Here is a 21,990-nt window from a genome sequence, read left to right as displayed (position 1 = left end):
TAACGGCCCTATCTACTTGGTATCAAATCGACACCAAAACATGCAGTATCGTCCAACTAATCATCTCTCTTACGCGCGCGCACACGCGCTTTGGAGGCACGTCCTAGTGCGCCTTTGTGAGACACCTTATTCCAGATTTGATCTTAGTTATTGGCGTTGTTAAAAAAGAAACTGTTTATCGCTCCTCGCGTGCACAACGGCCGCCAGAGGGAGCCAGAGAAGACACACAATCGCATGAAATGAGGTCAGGGGACGCGGGGTCGCACCTGGCTCTCATGGAACGTGAAAATTGCAATTAAAATAAAAATATGAACAATTGCCTAGTGATCTGTTTAACGTGATTCCTGGATGAGTCCGGTTATTATTTTTGTTATCATAATCGCTTTTCAAACATACAGACGCGGTCAAAAGTGTACATACACTTGTAAAGAACATCATGTCATGGCTGTCTTGAGTTTCCAATCATTTCTACAACTCTTATTTTTTTGTGATAGAGTGATTGGAGCACATACTTGTTGGTCACAAAAAACTAACATGAAGTTTGCTTCTTTTATGAATTTATTATGGGTCTACTGAAAATGTGACCAAATCTATATATATATTTTATTTTTTCCTGAGGGAACTCTCCTGAAGGAATCAATAAAGTACTATCTATCCATCCATCCATCTTTTTCCGCTTATCCGAGGTCGGGTCGCGGGGGCAGCAGCCTAAGCAGGGAAGCCCAGACTTCCCTCTCCCCAGCCACTTTGTCTAGCTCCTCCCGGGGGATCCCGAGGCATTCCCAGGCCAGCCGGGAGACATAGTCTTCCCAACGTGTCCTGGGTCTTCCCCGTGGCTTCCTACCGGTCGGACATGCCCTAAACACCTCCCTAGGGAGGCGTTCGGGTGGCATCCTGACCAGATGCCCGAACCACCTCATCTGGCTCCTCTCCATGTGGAGGAGCAGTGGCTTTACTCTGAGTTCCTCCCGGATGACCGAGCTTCTCACCCTATCTCTTAGGGAGAGACCCGCCACCCGGCGGAGGAAACTAATTTCGGTTGCTTGTACCCATTATCTTGTCCTTTCGGTCATAACCCAAAGCTCATGACCATAGGTGAGGATGGGAACGTAGATCCACCGGTAAATTGAGAGCTTTGCCTTCCAGCTCAGCTTCTTCTTCACCACAACGGATCGATACAAGGGTTGGAATTGGGGGTTAAATCACCAAAATGATTCCCGGGCGCGGCCACCCATGCTGCCCACTGCTCCCCTCACCTCCCAGGGGGTGATCAAGGGTGATGGGTCAAATGCAGAGAATAATCTCGCCACACCTAGTGTGTGTGTGACAATCATTGGTACTTTAACTTTAACTTTAACTTTACAGCGTCCACATTACTGAAGACGTTGCACCAATCCGCCTGTCGATCTCACCATCCACTCTTCCCTCACTCGTGAACAAGACTCCGAGGTACTTGAACTCCTCCACTTGGGGCAGGGTCTGCTACGCAACCCGGAGATGGCACTCCACCCTTTTCCGGGCGAGAACCATGGACTCGGACTTGGAGGTGCTGATTCTCATCCCAGTCGCTTCACACTCGGCTGCGAACCGATCCAGTGAGAGCTGAAGATCCTGGCCAGATGAAGCCATCAGGACCACATCATCTGCAAAAAGCAGAGACCTAATCCTGCAGCCACCAAACCAGATCCCCTCAACGCCTTGACTGCGCCTAGAAATTCTGTCCATAAAAGTTATGAACAGAATGGGTGACAAAGGGCAGCCTTGGCGGAGTCCAACCCTCACTGGAAACGTGTCCGACTTACTGCCAGCAATACGGACCAAGCTCTATCTATCTATAAAAAAACATATTAGTGAAATGTGTGGGTCAGTTAATTGGTCTGAAAAACCTGCAAAAATCTTGTTTACTACATTTTGTTAGACATGGTATACATTTTTTAAATGTATTTTCCCTTTTTTAAAGTATTTCAAAGTCTTTCGCCGATGTTTTATGCTCTTTGCATCTCGTGTAAGGCGGACACCGTTGGGAGGTGGAACTTGCAAGGTGCCGTGTCTGTGGTGGTTAACGACACACTGACAAATGAACCCCTGCCTCCTCCCAGGCTGATTTAAGAGCTGCTTTCGCTGCAAGCGATGCACTTTTTTTGGCAAAAGTCGGATGTCTGCGATACATCACGCTGTTCAGGGAGGACGCCGCCTCCATCAATCAGAGCGAGCGATGCCAAATCTATTTATTGTTCCATCTACAACCCATAAAAGCAACATAAATTATTGGAAACACTGACCAAGGGTAATGGAGGTATAAGGTGCTGTAATTGATTTATAAGATATATCATGTCATTGTTGACTTATTTAAGAATTCCATGAACTCCATGTTACGAAATACGACTTAAAACACTGTCCTGTACTTTTGAATATCCAACTCTTGCCATCTACCGGTGGGGGAGGAGACCCTGCCCCATGTGGAGGAGTTCAAGTACCTCGGAGTCTTGTTCACGAGTGAAGTGAAGTGAATTATATTTATATAGCGCTTTTTCTCTAGTGAGTCAAAGCGCTTTACATAGTGAAACCCAATATCTAAGTTACAATTAAAGCAGTGTGGGTGGCACTGGGAGCAGGTGGGTAAAGTGTCTTGCCCAAGGACACAGCGGCAGTGACTAGGATGGCAGAAGCTAGGATCGGACCTGGAACCATCATGTTGCTGGCACGGCCACTCTACCAACCGAGCTATACCGCGAGTGAGGGAAAGAGTGGATCGTGAGATCGACAGGCTGATCGGTGCGGCGTCTTCAGTAATGCGATCCGTTGTGGTGAAGAAGGAACTGAGCCGGAAGGCAAAGCTTTCAATTTACCGGTCGATCTACATTCCCATCCTCACCTATGGCCATGAACGTTAGGTTATGATCGAAAGGACAAGATCACAGGTACAATCGGCCGAAATGAAATTCCTCCGCCAGGTGGCGGGGCTCTCCATTAGAGATAGGGTGAGAAGCTCTGCCGTCAGGGGGGAGCTCAAAGTAAAGCCGCTGTTCCATCGAGAGAAGCCAAATGAGGTGGTTCGGGCATCTGGTCAGGATGCCACCCGAACGCCTCCATAGGGAGGTGTTTAAGGCATGTCCGACCGGTAGGAGGCCGCGGGGAAGACCCAGGACACATTGGGAAGACTATGTCTCCCGGCTGGCCTGGGAGCGCCTCGAGATCCCCCGGCAGGTGCTGGACAAAGTGGCTTGGGAGAGGGAAGTCTGGGCTTCCCTGCTTAGGCTGCTGCCCCCGTGACCCGACCTCGGATAAGCGGAAGAAGATGGATTAATGGATGGAACTCTAGCCAGTCTGTGGCATCGATTGATTAACCTTCTGTTATTTCCCGATCCTCAATTATTCTCATAACAAAGCATTACAAAACAACAGTTTTTTTTACGAAGTGTTCAAGACTTTCAAGTATGAGCTCGCCATGCATGACGTGCATCAAATTCATGGAATCTGTGTGACGCCTGAATCTTTACATTCTTACAAGTATCTCCAGAATCTCGTAGCTTTACTTAGCACCCCAATTACTCACTGCCGCTTCGAGCTTATCTGACCACACCGTCTTTGCAAGCCTCTATACGTGTTGAGACTTCACTGAATAGCAGCAGCAAAAGTCCCTACAACGAGTGTGCCGTATATTTAAAGGGCTCACTAATCTGCGGCAGACTTGATGAAGTCTGATCCGGACATCACAGCTCGCTGAAAGGGGGCACTGAACAATCATCAGCCTGATGACGGAGATAAGCCCTCTCATTTGCCTGCACAACCAAAAAGAGCTAATGAGGCTGCGGTCATCGGAATGTGCAGCAGTGCATTCTGGGACATATCAGAGGGGCGGGAGTTATGGCTGCCAAGGTATGTTCTAACTATGTCCGCGTTCCATCAAGAAAACGACTTGGGCCGGGTCCACATGCGCATGTTTCTATAGCCTTTCAGACATCAGTGTAACCGTGTAATGGACAGTTGAGTCTTAGAAAAAGTACTATAATCTGCAGTGAAGAAATTGCACATTTCGGCCACTAAACAGAATATTCTGCCATGAATCCTGAAGTCGGTCGCAGAAAAGGACTGGTACATTTTGTCCTTGAAAAGGCCAGCAGTCAAATTTGCGTAAAGTACTTCCCAAGGATGAAACTAAACCGCCCTCTAGTTTTATTGTCCCCATAAAACAAAATCCAATTACGAGTTTACCTACATACAAGGCCACGGACCTCTGAACAACTTGACCCGGGCAGTATTATATCGGAACTATCATCTGGAAATCTACGGGACAGAAGCGATAGATCCACTTGTTACGAAGTCATTTACGTACCAAATCCCTCTGAAGCATTTTTCTGTATTTTCTGTTTTGAACCATAGAATCCACATATGCAGAGACTCAAAACAAGGTCACCGAAATGGCATTGCATTTATATTATGGAGTGAGCATTATAGTGAGTTAGCACGTCTGCTTCACATTCAAGAGATCTGGACTTTGATCTTAATTGGAAAATCTCTTTGTGGAGCTCGCTTGTTCTCTCCTCACACATCCTGAAAAGCATGCATGGTCGGCGTTTGGAGACACCAAATTGTCCGTAGATGTGAACGTGAAGTGTAGTTTGTGTTTTCTTTAAGAGTTACTGCTGATCAGTCCAGGGTAAACTCTCAACCTTTCACTCAAAGTCAGCTGGGATGGACTCTCGCTCCCCAAAGGAGGACAAAGGATACATGGCCGACGTATGGATGGAGTGACCGAGGCTCTTCTCTTTCCGTCCCGTTGCTTTGACATCTCAATGTTGTTAGCAATTTCAAACATGAAATCATCCAGATCAGTCAATTCAGTACTTTTATAGGTACCAACAGAATCTCATCTGTGCTACGTAAAATCAAACAGTACCATATTTAGATACTTTGCAAACGGAAGTGCAGACTGGTTGTTCCTCTCGGTCCTTTTTCGCTTTTCCATGCCAACAAAGCATGTATTCCTGCTATAACGCGCCCAAAAGCAAGGCTCCACTTTTCAAAATGCGCTAGTGAGGTGATTTATATTTATATGGCGCTTTTTCTCTCGTGACTCGAAGCACTTTACATTGAGAAATACATTATCTACATTTAGGCTACATTTACACCAGTGTGGGTGGCACTCCGAGCCCAAGGACACATCGGCAGTGACTCGGATGGATTCAAACTAGGAACACTCAAGTTGCTAGTCGGCCGCTGTACCATTTTGATGCTAATTTACATTGGATACGTCATAAACATGATACCAGTTAGCATTAGCGATTTCACATCAACACTTCCAAAGTTGTCAATCAAAACTACAACTAAGACGCATGTCACAGCCGAACAGCTGGTGTGTAATGAGTGTGATACTTACGATAACCTGCAGGCGCAGTATAAGATTAGACTGGCACATTCAGCTGTAAGAAATCAAGCTGTAACAACTGGACATGGACATTAAATGTTACGTTAAACAATGACATTTTATTGTTTAAACAAACATTTATTACCACAGAAAAAGCACCGAAAATTGGTTCCATTAACGATTCCCAGGTACCAAGACTCGGTACCCTATCGGTTCAAATGTGAAAGGTACCCATCCCAAGTCGCCAGAGCTTTCCGAGACCGGCCCACAGAATACAATCAGTGAATTTAATATAGAGTCTTGGCACTAAATGTATTGCCGGTGGGACAATTTTTGGGGGGAATATTGGTTACCTTCACTCAACTTGGCAAGACGGTCTGTTGTACAGCAAGCAGCATCAGAACTATCTGAGTACACAAGAGGCTTAAGTCTTCCTGTAAAAAGCAGATATGAGCAAATAATCAAACTATGCAATGGAATAAATCCCTATACTTTATCAAAAACAGATTTGTCGAGTGATATCAAGGATTATTTGTTGGGCGCGTTCCCAGACATATCGAACTATTGCGCTCCAGACGTCATTCTACACGACAAAACAGACGGAAACTTGGAAAAGCAGGAAGGTCTTCAGCTTCTTTGTGTGTGGCTGGGTCAAAACCATTGGTATCAAGACTCTCCCGAATAAATATGCATTGTTTTTGCTCGGGTAAGGTTGCATTTCATGATTTAACTTTGCGTCTAAGCTGCTGTGATTACAAGTAGCGTATTTTTCCCTGTCTTTATGACACACTCGTACCATACATGTGTTTAATAAATACAAATAACATCAATACAATACTTAAACGGAAAATAATAAACGTTAAAAGTATATCAAACACACCTTTAACAAAGTGACGACTGCAAACTCATGCATTCTTCCACTCTGCTCCCTTGGACATTGGACTCTGCTTTTCTCGCCATTGTTTCGTAAAATCTTGGATTACCACTTAAAGAACTCTGAAGAAATGTTTCTCCTTTGAACACTTTGCACAGCCAAAAACAACACAAGCATAGGGCATTTTTTCTTTGAAAAAGGCTAAATGGCGCCTAGTAACCATTGAGGAAAAAAGCTAGCTTGACCACCACCAGTATACACTGGACAACACGTGACGTCAGTAAAATCCCAGCAATTGCTTTTCCGGTTGACCTATGACAGCACACCAAAACAAGGCATTTTTGCGGCTCCTTACGAGTCAAAACCGCAGCTCTTGTCCGCTGAAATATTGGGATGTCTCTAATGGCTATTGTCAGAAAAATTGTATGTAAATGATCAAAACACTTTCCGTTCTCAGAGTTCCCAATGAACAGACAAGAGGCTGTCTTTGTTCCACCAAGCACAGGCTTGGAAAATTCCATTGTGTACGATGGGAGGAGACGGGAGGGGGTTATCTATTGTCATCGAAGACCTGCCCAGGCTGAAGCCAGGACCAGCCCAAGCCCGAGGCATCTTTTTCTTTTGTGTTATTGTGACCGAAAACAATGACTGTTTACATACTCCCCATTCCTTTGGAAGCAGATGTTGTTGTGTAAACAGAGAGTGTCCAAATAAAGGAGGAGACGTAACCTTTTTCCTCAGAGCGTGCTAAGACACTGTAAGAGGTTACAGGTCGACGGCGTCTCTCCTCAATTGAGTCCAAATTTAATTCTGTCTCTGTTTGATTCTTTGCTTCTTGTCTTGTTTAATAGATGTCATCAGTGTTTGAACCTGACAGCTATGTTGATGTTAAATAGCAAACAGTATCAAGAAATAATCTTATATTGCGCTACGAACATGACGCTAGTACTAAGAACTTCTCAGAGCGGATGCAGGTCCGAAGCAAAGAAAGACTGGCAGGAAAGAGTTGTTTTAAAGGAATTTTGGGCTGGGGAATTATTGAAATAAAACTTTCGAATGTCTCGGAGTTCATTCAAAAGGCTCTGAGGACTGATGGAAGTAGTTTTGAATCCGAAGAAAAATACCATTTGTGCCCTGGCCAATACTCTTCTAGATGAGGGCCTGGACTGTTTTGCCAATTGTGCAGAATACAGAGTTATTGCAAATCAGTTTGCAGTGCACAAATGCAGCGTGAAGAGGTTTGTGTACGCTTTCTGCTTCATTCTCTTCCATTTCACTCGCATTTCGTTCGGGAGTCCGTATGAAGCCACCATTCTCCATTTCCTTAGCTACTTTCTTGGATAAATCTCTCTTTCTGCTTTTTGTTCCATCGATTCACTTCAAAAGATTCTGTTCTTTTCATTTGTGAAGCAAATAAAGAGACTCCCCTTTATTCCAATTGATGCCTATGTTTTTACTGAATGGTATTTGCTTCCGGCTTATACCCTGCGCGGTGAGACTGGCACATGCGCAATAGGAAGGGTCCCCTCTGGCGGCCCACACCCACTCGAGAGATCTGTTTTTTTGATCCAGGTGTGTTCGTCCGATTTCTCAAAAGCCAAATACTCCTGGCAGTGGGTGCTCGGACGGGCGGTAAATCTGACGCTACTTTTCTTGAGCATGCATGGTTTTTTTGCTTGGTGGTGAGAAAGACTTAGCCATCAATCCCACGTGGATGCTCGGCGTTGTTTGTGGGTGCTCGGGCCCCGAAGCACCCACGGGATCGGCGCCTATCGATTAAGGTGTTTTCATGGGTTGTAGGATACTTCTTTAGAGACAAACTTTTTGAGAAATCCGTGTCCTGAACTCATACTGAGTCCGTCTGATTGTCAGGGGTTCTGGTGTGCTGGAGGCTGTGGCTGTTGGGAGAGAATTTGGGGAACGGGGGAGACACGACATCGCTGTGCAGGTTTTCTTATCTTCACCAAATTCTCCCGAAAGCAGGAAGGCAGCAGAGCTCGAAGATGACGCACTGCAGGCCGGGACAACAGAAAATACAGCGGAGGGTTCCAGCAGGGTGCAAGACACACCAACAAGATGGCAGTCAGGGACGACACCTCCCATAGCAGCGACACACTCGTCTTAGTGTCCTTGCTTGGTCCAGCTGTTGTGACCAACAAATATGACGGAGATGAAGTTGAGTTGAATCTGCTAAAGGGGGAAGCTACAGAATGTATATCAGGAGACGTAACGTTTACGAATTCAAGTGTGTAATACGGCAACCAGCTCACTGCAAAAACCAGCGTTGAAGCAACTAGCAAAGCGGTAGCTTTTTTGTTACGCCTGTGTGCAGCCAGGGATCCTTTGCAACCATGGAGGTGGGAGATGACGAGGCTGCAGTTGACGGCGATACACAGGAGAGGAGCCACGTAATAAACCAAGAAGGCTGGGACCAGAAAGAACAGCCACTCCTCTCTGCCTGCTGACCACGTGCAACCACCGCTAAAGTTGATGTAGGTGACCTTTGGTAAAGCCATGGTGACCGACACCAGCCAAATTGCCAGGACAACAAATAACCTGTGGGAGAAGATATGAGAAGATTAGAAATTGTTAGTGTTTTCGCTGTGAGACATTTAATGACAAAGGGTTTAGTTGTATTAAAACACGCTCAAATTTGATCTGTACTAAGCTTATCATCTTGAAAATGATGTCCTCATCCCCAAAAATGACTCCACAGTGCCATCACCTGACATGCACCATATCACCAATGACTGTGGAAATGTGCGTGTTTTCTTCAGGAAGTCGTCTGCATAAATTTCATTGGAACCAAAACCAAACAATAGTTCCAGCATCATCATTTTGCCCAATGCAGATTCACAGTTATCACTGAATATGTCTTTCATCCAGTCATCCATAGTCCACTATTATTTAGCCCATTGGAGCATTGTTTTTTATGTTTAGCTGTTAATGACAGCTTTTGTTGAACTTTTCATCCATCTTCTTCCGCTTATCTGAGGTCGGGCCGCGGGGGCAGCAGCCTAAGCAGAGAAGCCCAGACTTCCCTCTCCCCAGCCACTTCGTCCAGCTCCTCCCGGGGGATCCCGAGGCATTCCCAGGCCAGCCGGGAGACATAGTCTTCCCAACGTGTTCTAGGTCTTCCCCGTGGCCTCCTACCGGTCGGCCGTGACCTAAACATCTCCCTAGGGAGGCGTTCGGGTGGCATCCTGACCAGACACCCGAACCACCTCATCTGGCTCCTCTCTATGTGGAGGAGCAGCGGCTTTACTTTGAACTCCTCCCGTATGGCAGAGCTTCTCACCCTATCTCTACGGGAGAGACCTGCCAGCCGGCGGAGGAAACTCATTCCGGCCGCTTGTACCCGTGATCTTGTCCTTTCGGTTATAACCCAAAGCTCATGACCGTAGTTGAGAATGGGAACGTAGATCCACCGGTAAATTGTGAGCTTTGCCTTCCAGCTCAGCTCCTTCTTCACCACAACGGATCGATACAGCGTACGCATTACAGAAGACGCCGCAAACCGGAACCCCTAAACACTCTGACTGCGCCTAGAAATTCTGTCCATAAAAGTTACGAACAGAATCAGTGACAAAGGGCAGCCTTGGCGGAGTCCAACCCTCACTGGAAACGTGTCCGACTTACTGCCGGCAATGCAGACCAAGCTCTGGCACTGATCATACAGGGAGCGGACCGCCACAATCAGTTGAACTTTTCTGTTTTTTAATCCCATATCTTACAGTTTGACCACAGACAGTGTTTCCGGTTTTGTTTTTCATTTATTTTACTGTGCATTCTCTGTTTTCAAGGAATTGCTCTACGTTTTTTTGTCTTGACGCTTTGATGTTTTCCTTGGTCTACCAGTATGCTTGCTTTTTTTACAACCTTCCCATGTTTTTTGGTACTTGGTCCAGATTTTAGACACAGCTGACCACCAGATTTTAGACACAGCTGACCGTGAACAATCAACATCTTTTGCGACATTGCGTGATGATTTAACTTCTTGAAGAAGTTTGACGATCCTCTCCTGGCTCGTGTTGGAGCCATGATTCATGTCAATTCACCTGGTGCAACAGCTCTCCGAGGTGTGAACGCTCATTGACTGCAGACAAAGGAACCGATTTAATCTGATCAAGGTGTTAGATTTGTAAATGAAAATTTACAGGGTGATTCCATGAGTTTTTCAGCTGCTTGAGCTAAAAACAAAACGGTTACTGACGATCACAATTTATATTCTTGATTTCTTTTACTGTTTCTTAATGCTGGAGAGTTGATATTTGAAATGATTACAGTTCAGTGTCATGTCTGTTTTCTGTTTTTTTAGATTTACATCATCCAAAACTTGTGATTCCATTATTTTTGTATGTGTTCGTTTAGTCATGGCAGTGGGATACGTGTAATTTGGTAAGCCAGAAACAACTGACCAAATTCCATGGCATTGCTATATCTACTGATTGAGCATTAATTAGTGCGTCAATACAAATGATTAATAAGTGCCACGGGTGTCACTACCACATATTTCAGGATTTGCCTGACCTGCCTACCCTGACTACGGGTCCCTGAAGTGGAGTATTGACATTCTTACCTTGAGCAAAGAAGTTAAAAGAAAACCATTTCAAACAAGAAAAGAGAAAAAGACCGTATTTGAGTTCAGTTGCAGTGTAAAAAAAAAGAATAATGCATCTATAATATACCAAGACTCAATTATCAAAGGGTTGCAGAGGTATTGCATCGTGTAGACGTTGGACTATGAGCAGGGTTGTAGAAATATTGCACCGAGGTTCACAGCTCGACATGATAACGACATACAGGTAAAAGCCAGTAAATTAGAATATTTTGAAAAACTTGATTTATTTCAGTAATTGCATTCAAAAGGTGTAACTTGTACATTATATTTATTCATTGCACACAGACTGATGCATTCAAATGTTTATTTCATTTAATTTTGATGATTTGAAGTGGCAACAAATGAAAATCCAAAATTCCGTGTGTCACAAAATTAGAATATTACTTAAGGCTAATACAAAAAAGGGATTTTTAGAAATGTTGGCCAACTGAAAAGTATGAAAATGAAAAATATGAGCATGTACAATACTCAATACTTGGTTGGAGCTCCTTTTGCCTCAATTACTGCGTTAATGCGGCGTGGCATGGAGTCGATGAGTTTCTGGCACTGCTCAGGTGTTATGAGAGCCCAGGTTGCTCTGATAGTGGCCTTCAACTCTTCTGCGTTTTTGGGTCTGGCATTCTGCATCTTCCTTTTCACAATACCCCACAGATTTTCTATGGGGCTAAGGTCAGGGGAGTTGGCGGGCCAATTTAGAACAGAAATACCATGGTCCGTAAACCAGGCACGGGTAGATTTTGCGCTGTGTGCAGGCGCCAAGTCCTGTTGGAACTTGAAATCTCCATCTCCATAGAGCAGGTCAGCAGCAGGAAGCATGAAGTGCTCTAAAACTTGCGTGATGGTTTGGGGTGCCATGTCATCTGCTGGTGTCGGTCCACTCTGTTTCCTGAGATCCAGGGTCAACGCAGCCGTCTACCAGCAAGTTTTAGAGCACTTCATGCTTCCTGCTGCTGACTTGCTCTATGGAGATGGAGATTTCAAGTTCCAACAGGACTTGGCGCCTGCACACAGCGCAAAATCTACCCGTGCCTGGTTTACGGACCATGGTATTTCTGTTCTAAATTGGCCCGCCAACTCCCCTGACCTTAGCCCCATAGAAAATCTGTGGGGTATTGTGAAAAGGAAGATGCAGAATGCCAGACCCAAAAACGCAGAAGAGTTGAAGGCCACTATCAGAGCAACCTGGGCTCTCATAACACCTGAGCAGTGCCAGAAACTCATCGACTCCATGCCACGCCGCATTAACGCAGTAATTGAGGCAAAAGGAGCTCCAACCAAGTATTGAGTATTGTACATGCTCATATTTTTCATTTTCATACTTTTCAGTTGGCCAACATTTCTAAAAATCCCTTTTTTGTATTAGCCTTAAGTAATATTCTAATTTTGTGACACACGGAATTTTGGATTTTCATTTGTTGCCACTTCAAATCATCAAAATTAAATTAAATAAACATTTGAATGCATCAGTCTGTGTGCAATGAATAAATATAATGTACAAGTTACACCTTTTGAATGCAATTACTGAAATAAATCAAGTTTTTCAAAATATTCTAATTTACTGGCTTTTACCTGTAAGGTGCAACAAATGTGGCTAAAACTTATCTAAAGGTGCTGTTTGCAACTTCCTCACTGTTGCATTTTTCAGAGCAAAAAAAATAAACAAAAACAGCACCGGCTACCTTATGTTACCATTAGCGGTTTACCGGCAGACATTTGACAATTGTCTATATTTTTCACAATTACAAAATTTATGAAATAAATTATTTTTACCGGCCCAAATCCAATGATTGGTGTTTACGGCAGTCGCTCACCCGGTCTCGTCAACATGTACGTGCAGGGAGAACGTGCACAAAAGCAGTCCAAGAGAAACAACGGACAAGTGGCGGTCATGTTGTTGTTATGATAGAATGTACATTCAATGACAGCTAACGCGAGCTATCCAAAATGCTAATATTAGCTAACAAAAACCTAAAGCTACGTACGTAGTTACGTCATTATATAAGAGAAGACGTAAGAAGGCAAATGTACTGCCTAAAATACATTGGAATGTTGGCGCCCTTTAGGGATCTGTGTGAATATTGCACATTTCTTGTGTAAGGGTTACGACATTTTACCAAAAAAAAACGTCTTTTAAAAAATAGGCATTTTCTGCCATTTTTCGGTTTTGTCAGGACTCCTGATGAGGATTTGAGATATCTCCTACAACTAAAGGACTAGTATTGTGCTGTTGAAGCAAGACAGTTTTTTTATTTTTTGTGTAAGGGTCCCCCCATTATGACATTATAGCGAAAAAAAAGTTTTAAAAAGACCCAACAATTCTGCCATTTACGGATTTTGTCGGGACTCCTGAGGGTCCCCCCTTACGACATTTTAGCGGAAAAAAGTTTTCAAAATGCTTTTATTTTCTGCGGCTCCTGATGAGGTTTCGGTAGGTCTCCTACAACTACAGGACCAGTATTGCTGTTGAAGCAAGACAATTTTAGAATTTTTTGTGTAAGGGTCGCCCCACTTATGACATAGCGAAAAAAAAGTTTAAGAAAAAAAAACAATTCTGCCATTTTCGGGTTTAGTCGAGACTCCTGATGAGGTTTCGAGACATCTCCTGAGGATCCCCCCTTACGACATTTTAGCTAAAAAAAAAAGTTTTCAAAATGTTTTTATTTTCTAACATTTTCGGGTTTTGTCGGGACTCCTGATGTCGTTTCGGGAGGTCTCCTACAACTAAAGGACCAGTATTGTGCTGTTTTTGGGGTAAAGATCCTCCCCTTACGACATTTTAGCGAAAAAAAGTTTTCAAAAAATAAAAAATTTCTGCCATTTTCTGGTTTTATCGGGGCTCCTGATAAGGTTTTGAGACATTTCCTACAACTACAGGACCAGTATTGTGCTGCTGATACAAGACAGTTGTTTTATATTTTTGGGTAAGGATCCCCCTTACGACATTTTAGCAAAAAAAAAGTTACATTTATTTTTTTGCCATTTATGGGTTTTGTCGGGACTCCTGATGAGGTTTTGAGACATCTCCTACAACTACAGGACCAGTATTGTGCTGCTGAAGCAAGACCATTTTTTTAAATTTTTATGTAAGGGGAAAAAAGTAGCGAAAAAAAGTTTTTAAAAAAATTGCATTTTCTGCCATTTACGGGTTTAGTCGGGACTCCCGTTGAGGTTTTGGGACTTCTCTCACAACAATAGAACTAGTATTGTGCGGTTAAGGAAATACGTTTTTTTTTTAATTTTGGGTAAGAGTCCCCCCATACGATATTTTTGCGAATTTAAAAAAAATATATATATATACATTTTCTTAACTTAACTTTTTCGCTAAAATGTTGTAATGGGGTCACTTACCCAAAACATTTTGAAAAATGGTCTTGCTTCAACGGAACAATACTCGTCCTCGAGTTGTAGGAGACGTCTTAAAACCTCATTGGGAGTCCTGACAAAACCCGAAAATGGCAGAAAAGTAATATTTTTCCAAAACTTTTTTTTTGCTTAAATGTCGCAAGGGGGAACCCTTACCCAATAAATTAAAAAAATGGTCTTTCTTAAACAACATAATACTGGTCCTGGAGTTGTGGGAGACGTCCCAAAACCTCATTGTGAGTCCCGACAAAACCTGAAAATGGCAGAAAATTTGTCGAGCGGTGCATCGTGTGAGACGACGAAGGTTGTAGTGATTCTAAGTCCAGGCGAATGAGGAAGCAGCGTGCAGTAAGAACGGGTATTTAATGATTACACAAACAAAAAGCGAGAGAAACAGGGAAGGCAAGAAAACAAAATGCTGGAACACAGCAAAAACACTTCCAAGGAATGTGGAGCAGACGGCGTCCACAAAGTAAGTGCGTACTTGAAATCAGCATGGAAAGAATCGTCTATAGTGACCAGTGAATAATGAATAATGTCCAGACGACAAAATGGTGTTGCAAGCTCAACTTATATAGTGCTAATTACAAACAGAAAACAGGTGAGGGGAAAAGTGCTCAAAGGCAGGCGTAAAGCTGCTGCAGGAAAGAGCGCAAGACAGGAACTAAAACTACACCCAGAAAATTACAAAGAAACTCCAAAAAAGGCACAAAATTAATATTTTTCCAAAACTTTCTTCACTAATATGTCGTAAAAAAAATCTAAAAAACTGTCTTGCTTCAACGCAACAATACTGGTCCTGGAGTAGTGGTAGATGTCCCAAAACCTCATCGGGAGACCCGACAAAACACGAAAATGGCAGAAAATGTATATTTTTCCACCACTTTTTTTCGCTTAAATTTTGTCAAGGGGGACTCTTACCCAAACAGTTGAAAAAAAAACTGTCCTTTGTCTAGAATAAATTGTAAATATTCTATTCTAATCAGCTCTCTTAATGCAAAATAATCTGGGAGGACTTTTCCCTGCAAAAGTGAGAGTCCCAATAATATCGAAGGATTGAACCAAATTGCACTGCAAAGTGAAAGCAACCTTAGATTTATTCTGGAAATGTACAAAACCCAAAAGCAGTGAAGTTGTCACGTTGTGTAAATGGTAAATAAAATCAGAATGCAATCATTTGCAAATATTTTTCAACCTGTATTCATTTGAATAGACTGCAAAGACAATATATTTAACGTTCAAATTGGTAAACTTAGTTGTTTTTTGCAAATATAAGCTCATTTGGAATTTGATGCCTTCAACATGTTTCAAAAAAGCTGGCACAAGTGGCAAAAAAGACTGAGAAAGTTGAGGTATGCTCATCAAACACTTCTTTGGAACATGCCACAGGTGAACGGGCTATTTGGGAACAGGTGGGTGCCATGATTGGGTATAAAAGCAGCTTCCATGAAATCCTCAGTCATTCACAAACAAGGACGGGGCGAATGTCACCACTTTGTCAACAAATGCCTGAGCAAATTGTTTAAGAACAACATTTCTCAACAAGCTATTGCAAGAAATTGAGGGATTTCACCATCTACGGTCTGTAATATCATCAACAGGTTCAGAGAATCTGGAGAAATCACTGCACGTACGCGATGATATTACGGACCTTGGATCCCTCAGGCGGTACTGCATCAAAAAGCGACGTCAGTGTGTAAAGGATATCACCACATGGCCTCAGGAACACTTCAGAAAACCAGTGTCAGTAACTACAGTTGGTCGCTACATATGTAAGTGCAAGTTTAAAAACTCTACTATGCAAATCGAAGGCCATTAATCAACAACACCCAGAAACGCCGCTGGACCCGAGCTCATCTAAGACGGACTGATGCAAAGTGTAAAAGTGTTCTGTGGCCTGACGAGTCCACATTTAAATTTTTTGGGGGGAAACTGTGGACGCTGTGTCCTTCGGACCAAAGAGGATAAGAACCACCCGGATTGTTCTAGGCGCAAAGTTCGAAACCCAGCATCTGTGATGGTATGGGGGTGTATTAGTGCCCAAGGCATGGGTAACTTACACATCTGTGAAGGCACCATTAATGCTGAAAGGTACATACAGGTTTTGGAGCAACATATGTTGCTATCCAAGCAACGTTATCATGGACGCCCCTGCTTATTACAGCATTTTTATTTACAAATTACACAACGTGCCAACTTCACCGGTTTTGGGTTTTGTATTTTTACTCACGTAATGTACTCACACTTGCGTCAAGTTTGCAGCTCGTCTCTCGTGCGGTGCGACAATACGACGGCGGAGCACGGACAAAGCAGCCAGGCTGAAACTTTCCACTCCGACTGTGACAGAGGTCAGGAACCCCAGGAGGATGCAGGCGGCGTCCCCGAGGATCCAGTCCTGGAAGCCAGCACTCAGGAGCACGCAGGGCAGGGTGAACAGAGCCCCCGTGTCGGCCAGGCTGAGGTTCAGCAGCAAGACGGAGCCGGGCTTTGAGCGGCTCCTCGGGTTCCTCGCCAGCACCGTCCACATGAGGAGGTGACCCCCCACGCCGCCCAGGAGGGAGACCAGGCTGACCAGGGGCAGCACCGTGTTGAAGGAGATGGTGGTGTTTGTGGAGACCACATTGAAGAGGAGGTTGACAATGGCGGGCATGATGAAGGTTTGGATTTCCTGTAAAACAAAGAATGCTTCGTGGTTCTGGTTGAGGACAATAATAGACGTCAACGTCACTTATCCAGGGTTTTTAGAGGCACTATATCGACAGCAGTGCACCGGAAAGACCTGAAGCAAATACCGAAGAAGAAACAGAAGGAATGGTGTTTTTCCCGCTACTTGGTGCATAACTTTGACCGGCGTAACAAGTGGATTTCTGCCATATGGAAGGATCACTGGACTCCTACAGAACACCCCAGACTGTGCTGTGAACATTATGTCTCTGGTAAGTGAACACAGCTAGTAGTGTTAGCTTTCGTTTCCAACCTTTTCTGACTATAGTCGTGGTCAAAAGTGTACGTACACTTGTAAAGAAAATAATGTCATGGCTGTCTTGAGTTTCCAATTATTTCTACAACTCTTATTTTTTTGTGATAGAGTGATTGGAGCACATACTTGTTGGTCATTTGCTGGGTATTGTGGCCAAACAGCTCAATTTTTGTTTCATCTGACATGACATGGACAAAGATAAGACCTTCTGGAGGAAAGTTCTGTAGTCAGATGAAGCAAAAATTGAGCTATTTCACCACAATACTTACAAATATGTTTGGAGGAGAAAAGGTGAGTCCTTTAATCCCAGGAACACCATTCCTACCGTCAAGCATGGTGGTGGTAGTATTATGTTCTGGGCCTGTTTTGCTGCCAATGGAACTGGTGCTTTACAGAGAGTAAATGGGACAATGAAAAAGGAGGATTACCTCCAAATTCTTCAGGACAAGCTAAAATCATCAGTCCGGAGGTTGGGTTTTGGGCGCAGTTGGGTGTTCCAACAGGACAATGATCCCAAACACGTCAAAAGTGGTAAAGGAATGGCTAAATCAGGCTAGAATGAAGGTTTTTAGAATGGCCTGACAATGCTGAAGAAACAAGTCCATGTCATAAAACCAACACATTTAGCTGAACTGCACCAATTTTGTCAAGAGTGGTGGTCAACAATTCAAGCAGAAGCTTGTGGATGGCTACCAAAAGCGCCTTATTGCAGGTAAACTTGCCAAGGGACATGTAAGCAAATATTAACATTGCTGTATGTATACTTTTGACCCTCACATTTTCAGTAGACCCATAATAAATTCATAAAAGAAGCAAACTTCATGAATGTTTTTTTGTGACCAACAAGTATGTGCTCCAATCACTTTATCACAAAAAAATAAGAGTTGTAGAAATTATTGGAAACTCAAGACAGCCATGACGTGTATGTAAACTTTTGACCAGAACTGTATGCACTGCTTGAAATTGCATACCTTTTAAACTTTAATAACATCCATTATTGTAGCAGATATTACAGCATATTATCATACTTTCTAAACATGTTTTTGTCTAAATAAAAATAAATACTTCAATATCTGCTTGACTTATGATTTTACAGCAAACTACCCATCAAATTAATAAAAATGACAATACATTTTACGGTGTTCTTTACAGCATATTACTGTAAATTTAAAAAAATAACCTACCATTTTTGGATTGTACCACCTCCAGGAAAAACCCTGCTTATAGAGCGATACGAAAGACCGGCAAGTAAACAAAGAAACTGTGAAAAAACAACGATTCTTCCAGCGTTTCTAAAAAGTACCAAATCGAGGGAGACCAGGTGTGTCGGGTTGGAGTTGTGTATGACAACTCACGTGATAGGTCGCCTAGTTAGTCACCAGCTGCTGCCCTGGAGGTCGACGTCACCTCCAGGACCTACAAAATCACATTGGAGTAGGATGGCAGGTGTTTGGGCATCTTTCGGGTCAACAGTGTCTCCACTTAGACTTTTCTTCATAAAAACCTTTGTAGTCCTTGGCTTCCTGGGGAGGTTTTTAGGGTACGGTAGGAGGTCACAGGGAAGAGCCAAGACACGTTGAAGAGACTATGTCTCCCAGCTGGCCTGGGAACTCCACGGGCTCCCCCGGGGAAGACCTGGACGAAGTGGCTGAGGAGAGAGAAGTCTGCCCCCGCGACCTGACCTCGGATGGATGGCAAACGAGGACGACTGGAAATGATCAAAGGATAGCTGTATCTTGTATTAAGTCTGTGCTTCACCCCCTTCATAATACAATTTGTCTACAAAATTATCATAAGTACACCTCTGCATAACATCGTATTATTATTAAAGAAAACAAAAAATACATGTAGTTCAACTTGCAACAAAGATGAACTTTATCAACATTGTGTTTTAGTCTGTAACAGAAAATATCTAAATTGGGTCAGCTTGCCTGAAATAAATAAAAATGTGGTCCTTATTTAAACCAAAAACATTTATTTATACATTTCAGTGAAAAAAAGTTTTGGAAAAATATACATTTTCTGCCATTTTCGGGTTTTGTCGGGACTCCTGATGACGTTTTGAGACATCTCCTACAACTACAGCACCAGTATTGTGCTGCTGAAGGAAGTTCGTTTTTTAAAATTTTCGTGTAAGGGTCCCTCCCCCCTTACGATATTTTATCGGAAAAAAGTTTACAAAAAATATAAATTTTCTGCCATTTTCGGGTTTTGTCGGGACTTCTGATGATGTTTTGAGACATCTCCTACAACTACAGCAACAGAAATGTGCTGCTGAAGCAAGTCCGTTTTTTTTAATTTTTGTGTAAGGGTCCCTCCTTACGACATTTTAGCGAAAACATTTTTTCCAAAAATATGCATTTTCTGCAATTTTCGGGTTTATCGGGACTCCTGATGACGTTTTGAGACATCTTCTACAACTACAGCACCAGAATTCTGCTGCTGAAGCAAGTCCGTTTTTTATATTTTTACGACATTTTAGCGAAACATTTTTTTGAAATTTTCTGCCATTTACAAGTTTTGTCGGGACTCCTGATGACGTTTTAAGATGTCTCCCACAACTCAAGGCCCAGTATTGTGACGTTGACGCAAGACAGTTTTTTTTTGTTAGTTTTTTTTTTTTTTTAGATTTTTTTATGACATTTAAGCGAAGAAAAGTTTTGGAAAAATATACATTTTCTGCCATTTTCAGGTTGTGTGTGTCATTTTTTTAATTGTTGTGTAAGGGTCCCTCCTTACGACATTTTAGCGGAAAAAAGTTTTGAAAAAAATTACATTTTCTGCCGGGACTGCTGATGACGTTTTAAGATGTCTTCCACAACTAAAGGTCCAATATTGTGTCGTTGAAGCGAGACAGTTTTTTTTAGATTTTCTTTACGACATTTAAGTGAAAATTTTTGTGGAAAAATATACATTTTCTGCCATTTTCAGGTTTTGTCCGGTCTCCCAATTAGGTTTTGGGAAGTCTCCCACAACTCAAGGACAAGTATTGTGCCGTTGAAGCAAGACAGTTTTTTGGGGATTTTTTTACGACATTTTAGCTCAAAAAAACAAAACAAAAATCAATAATTTTCTGCCCTTTTCGGTTTTTGTCGGGACTCCTGATGACGTTTTGAGACATCTCCTACAACTACAGCACCAGAATTGTGCTGCTGAAGCAAGTCCGTTTTTTTGAATTTTTTGTAAGGGTCCCCCCTAAAAACTGAGGGACATTTGGGAATGGGGTGGGGGAGGGGTGTAGCACCAGTGGGCGTTAAGCACATCACTGCATCATTTCAGCCAACACTATGTCCCACCTTACGACATTTTAGCAAAAATATTTTTCCGTAAAATATGCATTTTCTTCCATTTTCGGGTTTTGTCGGGACTCCTGATGACGTTTTGAGACATCTCCTACAACTACAGCACCAGAATTGTGCTGCTGAAGCAAGTCCGTTATTGAATTTTTTGTATAAGGGTACCCCCTTACAACATTTTAGCGAAAAAAAAGTTTTCAAAAAATATAAATGTTCTCTCATTTACGGGTTTTATCGGGACTCCTGATGAGGTTTTGAGACATCTCCTAAAACTACAGCACCAGAATTGTGCTGCTAAAGCAAGTCCGTTATTGAAATTTTTGTGTAAGGGTCCCCCCTTACGACATTTTATCGTAATTTTTTTCCCGAAAAATATTCAGTTTCTGCCATTTATACGTGTTTTGTCAGGACTCCTGATGACATTTTGAGACATCTCCTACAACTACAGCACCAGAATTGTGCTGTTTAAGCAAGTCCGTTTTTGACATTTTTGTGTAATTTTTGTGTAACCTTACAACATTATAGGGAAAAATAGTTTTTAAAATGTTTTTTATTTTCTGCAATTTACGAGTTTTGTCGGGACTCCTGATGACATCTTAAGATGTCTCCCACAACTCAAGGCCCAGTATTGTGCTGTTGAAGTAAGACAGTTATTTGTTTTTTTTTAATGACATTTAAGCTAAAAAAAAGTTTGGGAAAAATAGTAATTTTCTGCCATTTTCGTTGTTTGTCAGCACTCCTGGTGAGGTTTTGAGACAGGACCAGAATTGTGCCATAAAGAAATATATATATTTTTTATTGTTGGGTAAGGGTCCCACCTAATGACATTTTAGCGAAAATAAGTTTTAAATTTTTATTTTTTTAATCTGCCATTTACGAGATTTGTCGGGACTTCTGATGACGTCTTAAGATGTCTCCCACACTCAAGGCCCAGTATTGTGCCATTGAAGCAAGACAGTTATTGGGGGATTTTTATTTTTTAGATTTTTTTACAACATTTCCGCGAAAAAAAAAAAAAAAAAAAAATAATAATTTTCTGCCATTTTCGAGTTTTGTCGGGACTCCTGGTGAGGTTCTGAGACTTCTCCTACAACTACAGGACCAGTATTGTGCTGTTGAAGCAAGACAGTTTTAATTTTTGTGTACGGGTCTATCCTTTCGACATTTTAGCAAAAAAAAAGTTTTTGAAAAAATTCGCATTTTCTGCCGTTGTTGGAGTTTTGTCGGTACGCCTGATGAGGTTTTGAGACATCTCCTACAAATACAGGACCAGTATTGCGCCGTTAAAGAAATACATGTTTTTAAATTGTTGTGTAAGGGTACCTACCCCCTTATGACATTTTAGCGGAAAAAAGTTTTGACATTTTTTTTAATTTTCTGCCATTTACGAGTTTTGTCGGGACTCCTGATGACGTTTTGAGATGTCTTCCACAACTCAAGGCCCAGTATTGTGGTGTTGAAGCAAGACAGGTTTTTTGTTTGTTTTTT

At 42.5% G+C, this 21,990-nt stretch overlaps 1 protein-coding gene across 2 annotated transcripts in view; it reads right to left on the bottom strand.

Annotated features, from left to right (window-relative positions):
- Window positions 1-7,814: 7,814 nt before the first annotated feature.
- LOC140677497 (galanin receptor type 1) overlaps window positions 7,815-21,990 on the bottom strand; it is a 31,238-nt gene continuing 17,062 nt past the window's right edge. For both annotated transcript variants that reach the window (XM_072912135.1, XM_072912134.1), the window contains exons 2-3: window positions 16,470-16,894; window positions 7,815-8,798 (exon numbers count right to left, since the gene is read on the bottom strand). In XM_072912135.1, the coding sequence (XP_072768236.1) occupies window positions 8,111-8,798; window positions 16,470-16,876 (1,095 nt within the window). In that variant the 5' untranslated portion in view covers window positions 16,877-16,894 and the 3' untranslated portion in view covers window positions 7,815-8,110. The remainder of the gene's footprint in view (window positions 8,799-16,469; window positions 16,895-21,990) is intronic.

This window comes from Nerophis lumbriciformis, linkage group LG03 (assembly GCF_033978685.3).
Source record: "Nerophis lumbriciformis linkage group LG03, RoL_Nlum_v2.1, whole genome shotgun sequence".
Classification (NCBI taxonomy): domain Eukaryota; kingdom Metazoa; phylum Chordata; class Actinopteri; order Syngnathiformes; family Syngnathidae; genus Nerophis; species Nerophis lumbriciformis.
The sequence above is the reverse complement of the archived record's forward strand: the minus strand, read 5'-3'. Positions and strand labels throughout refer to the sequence as shown.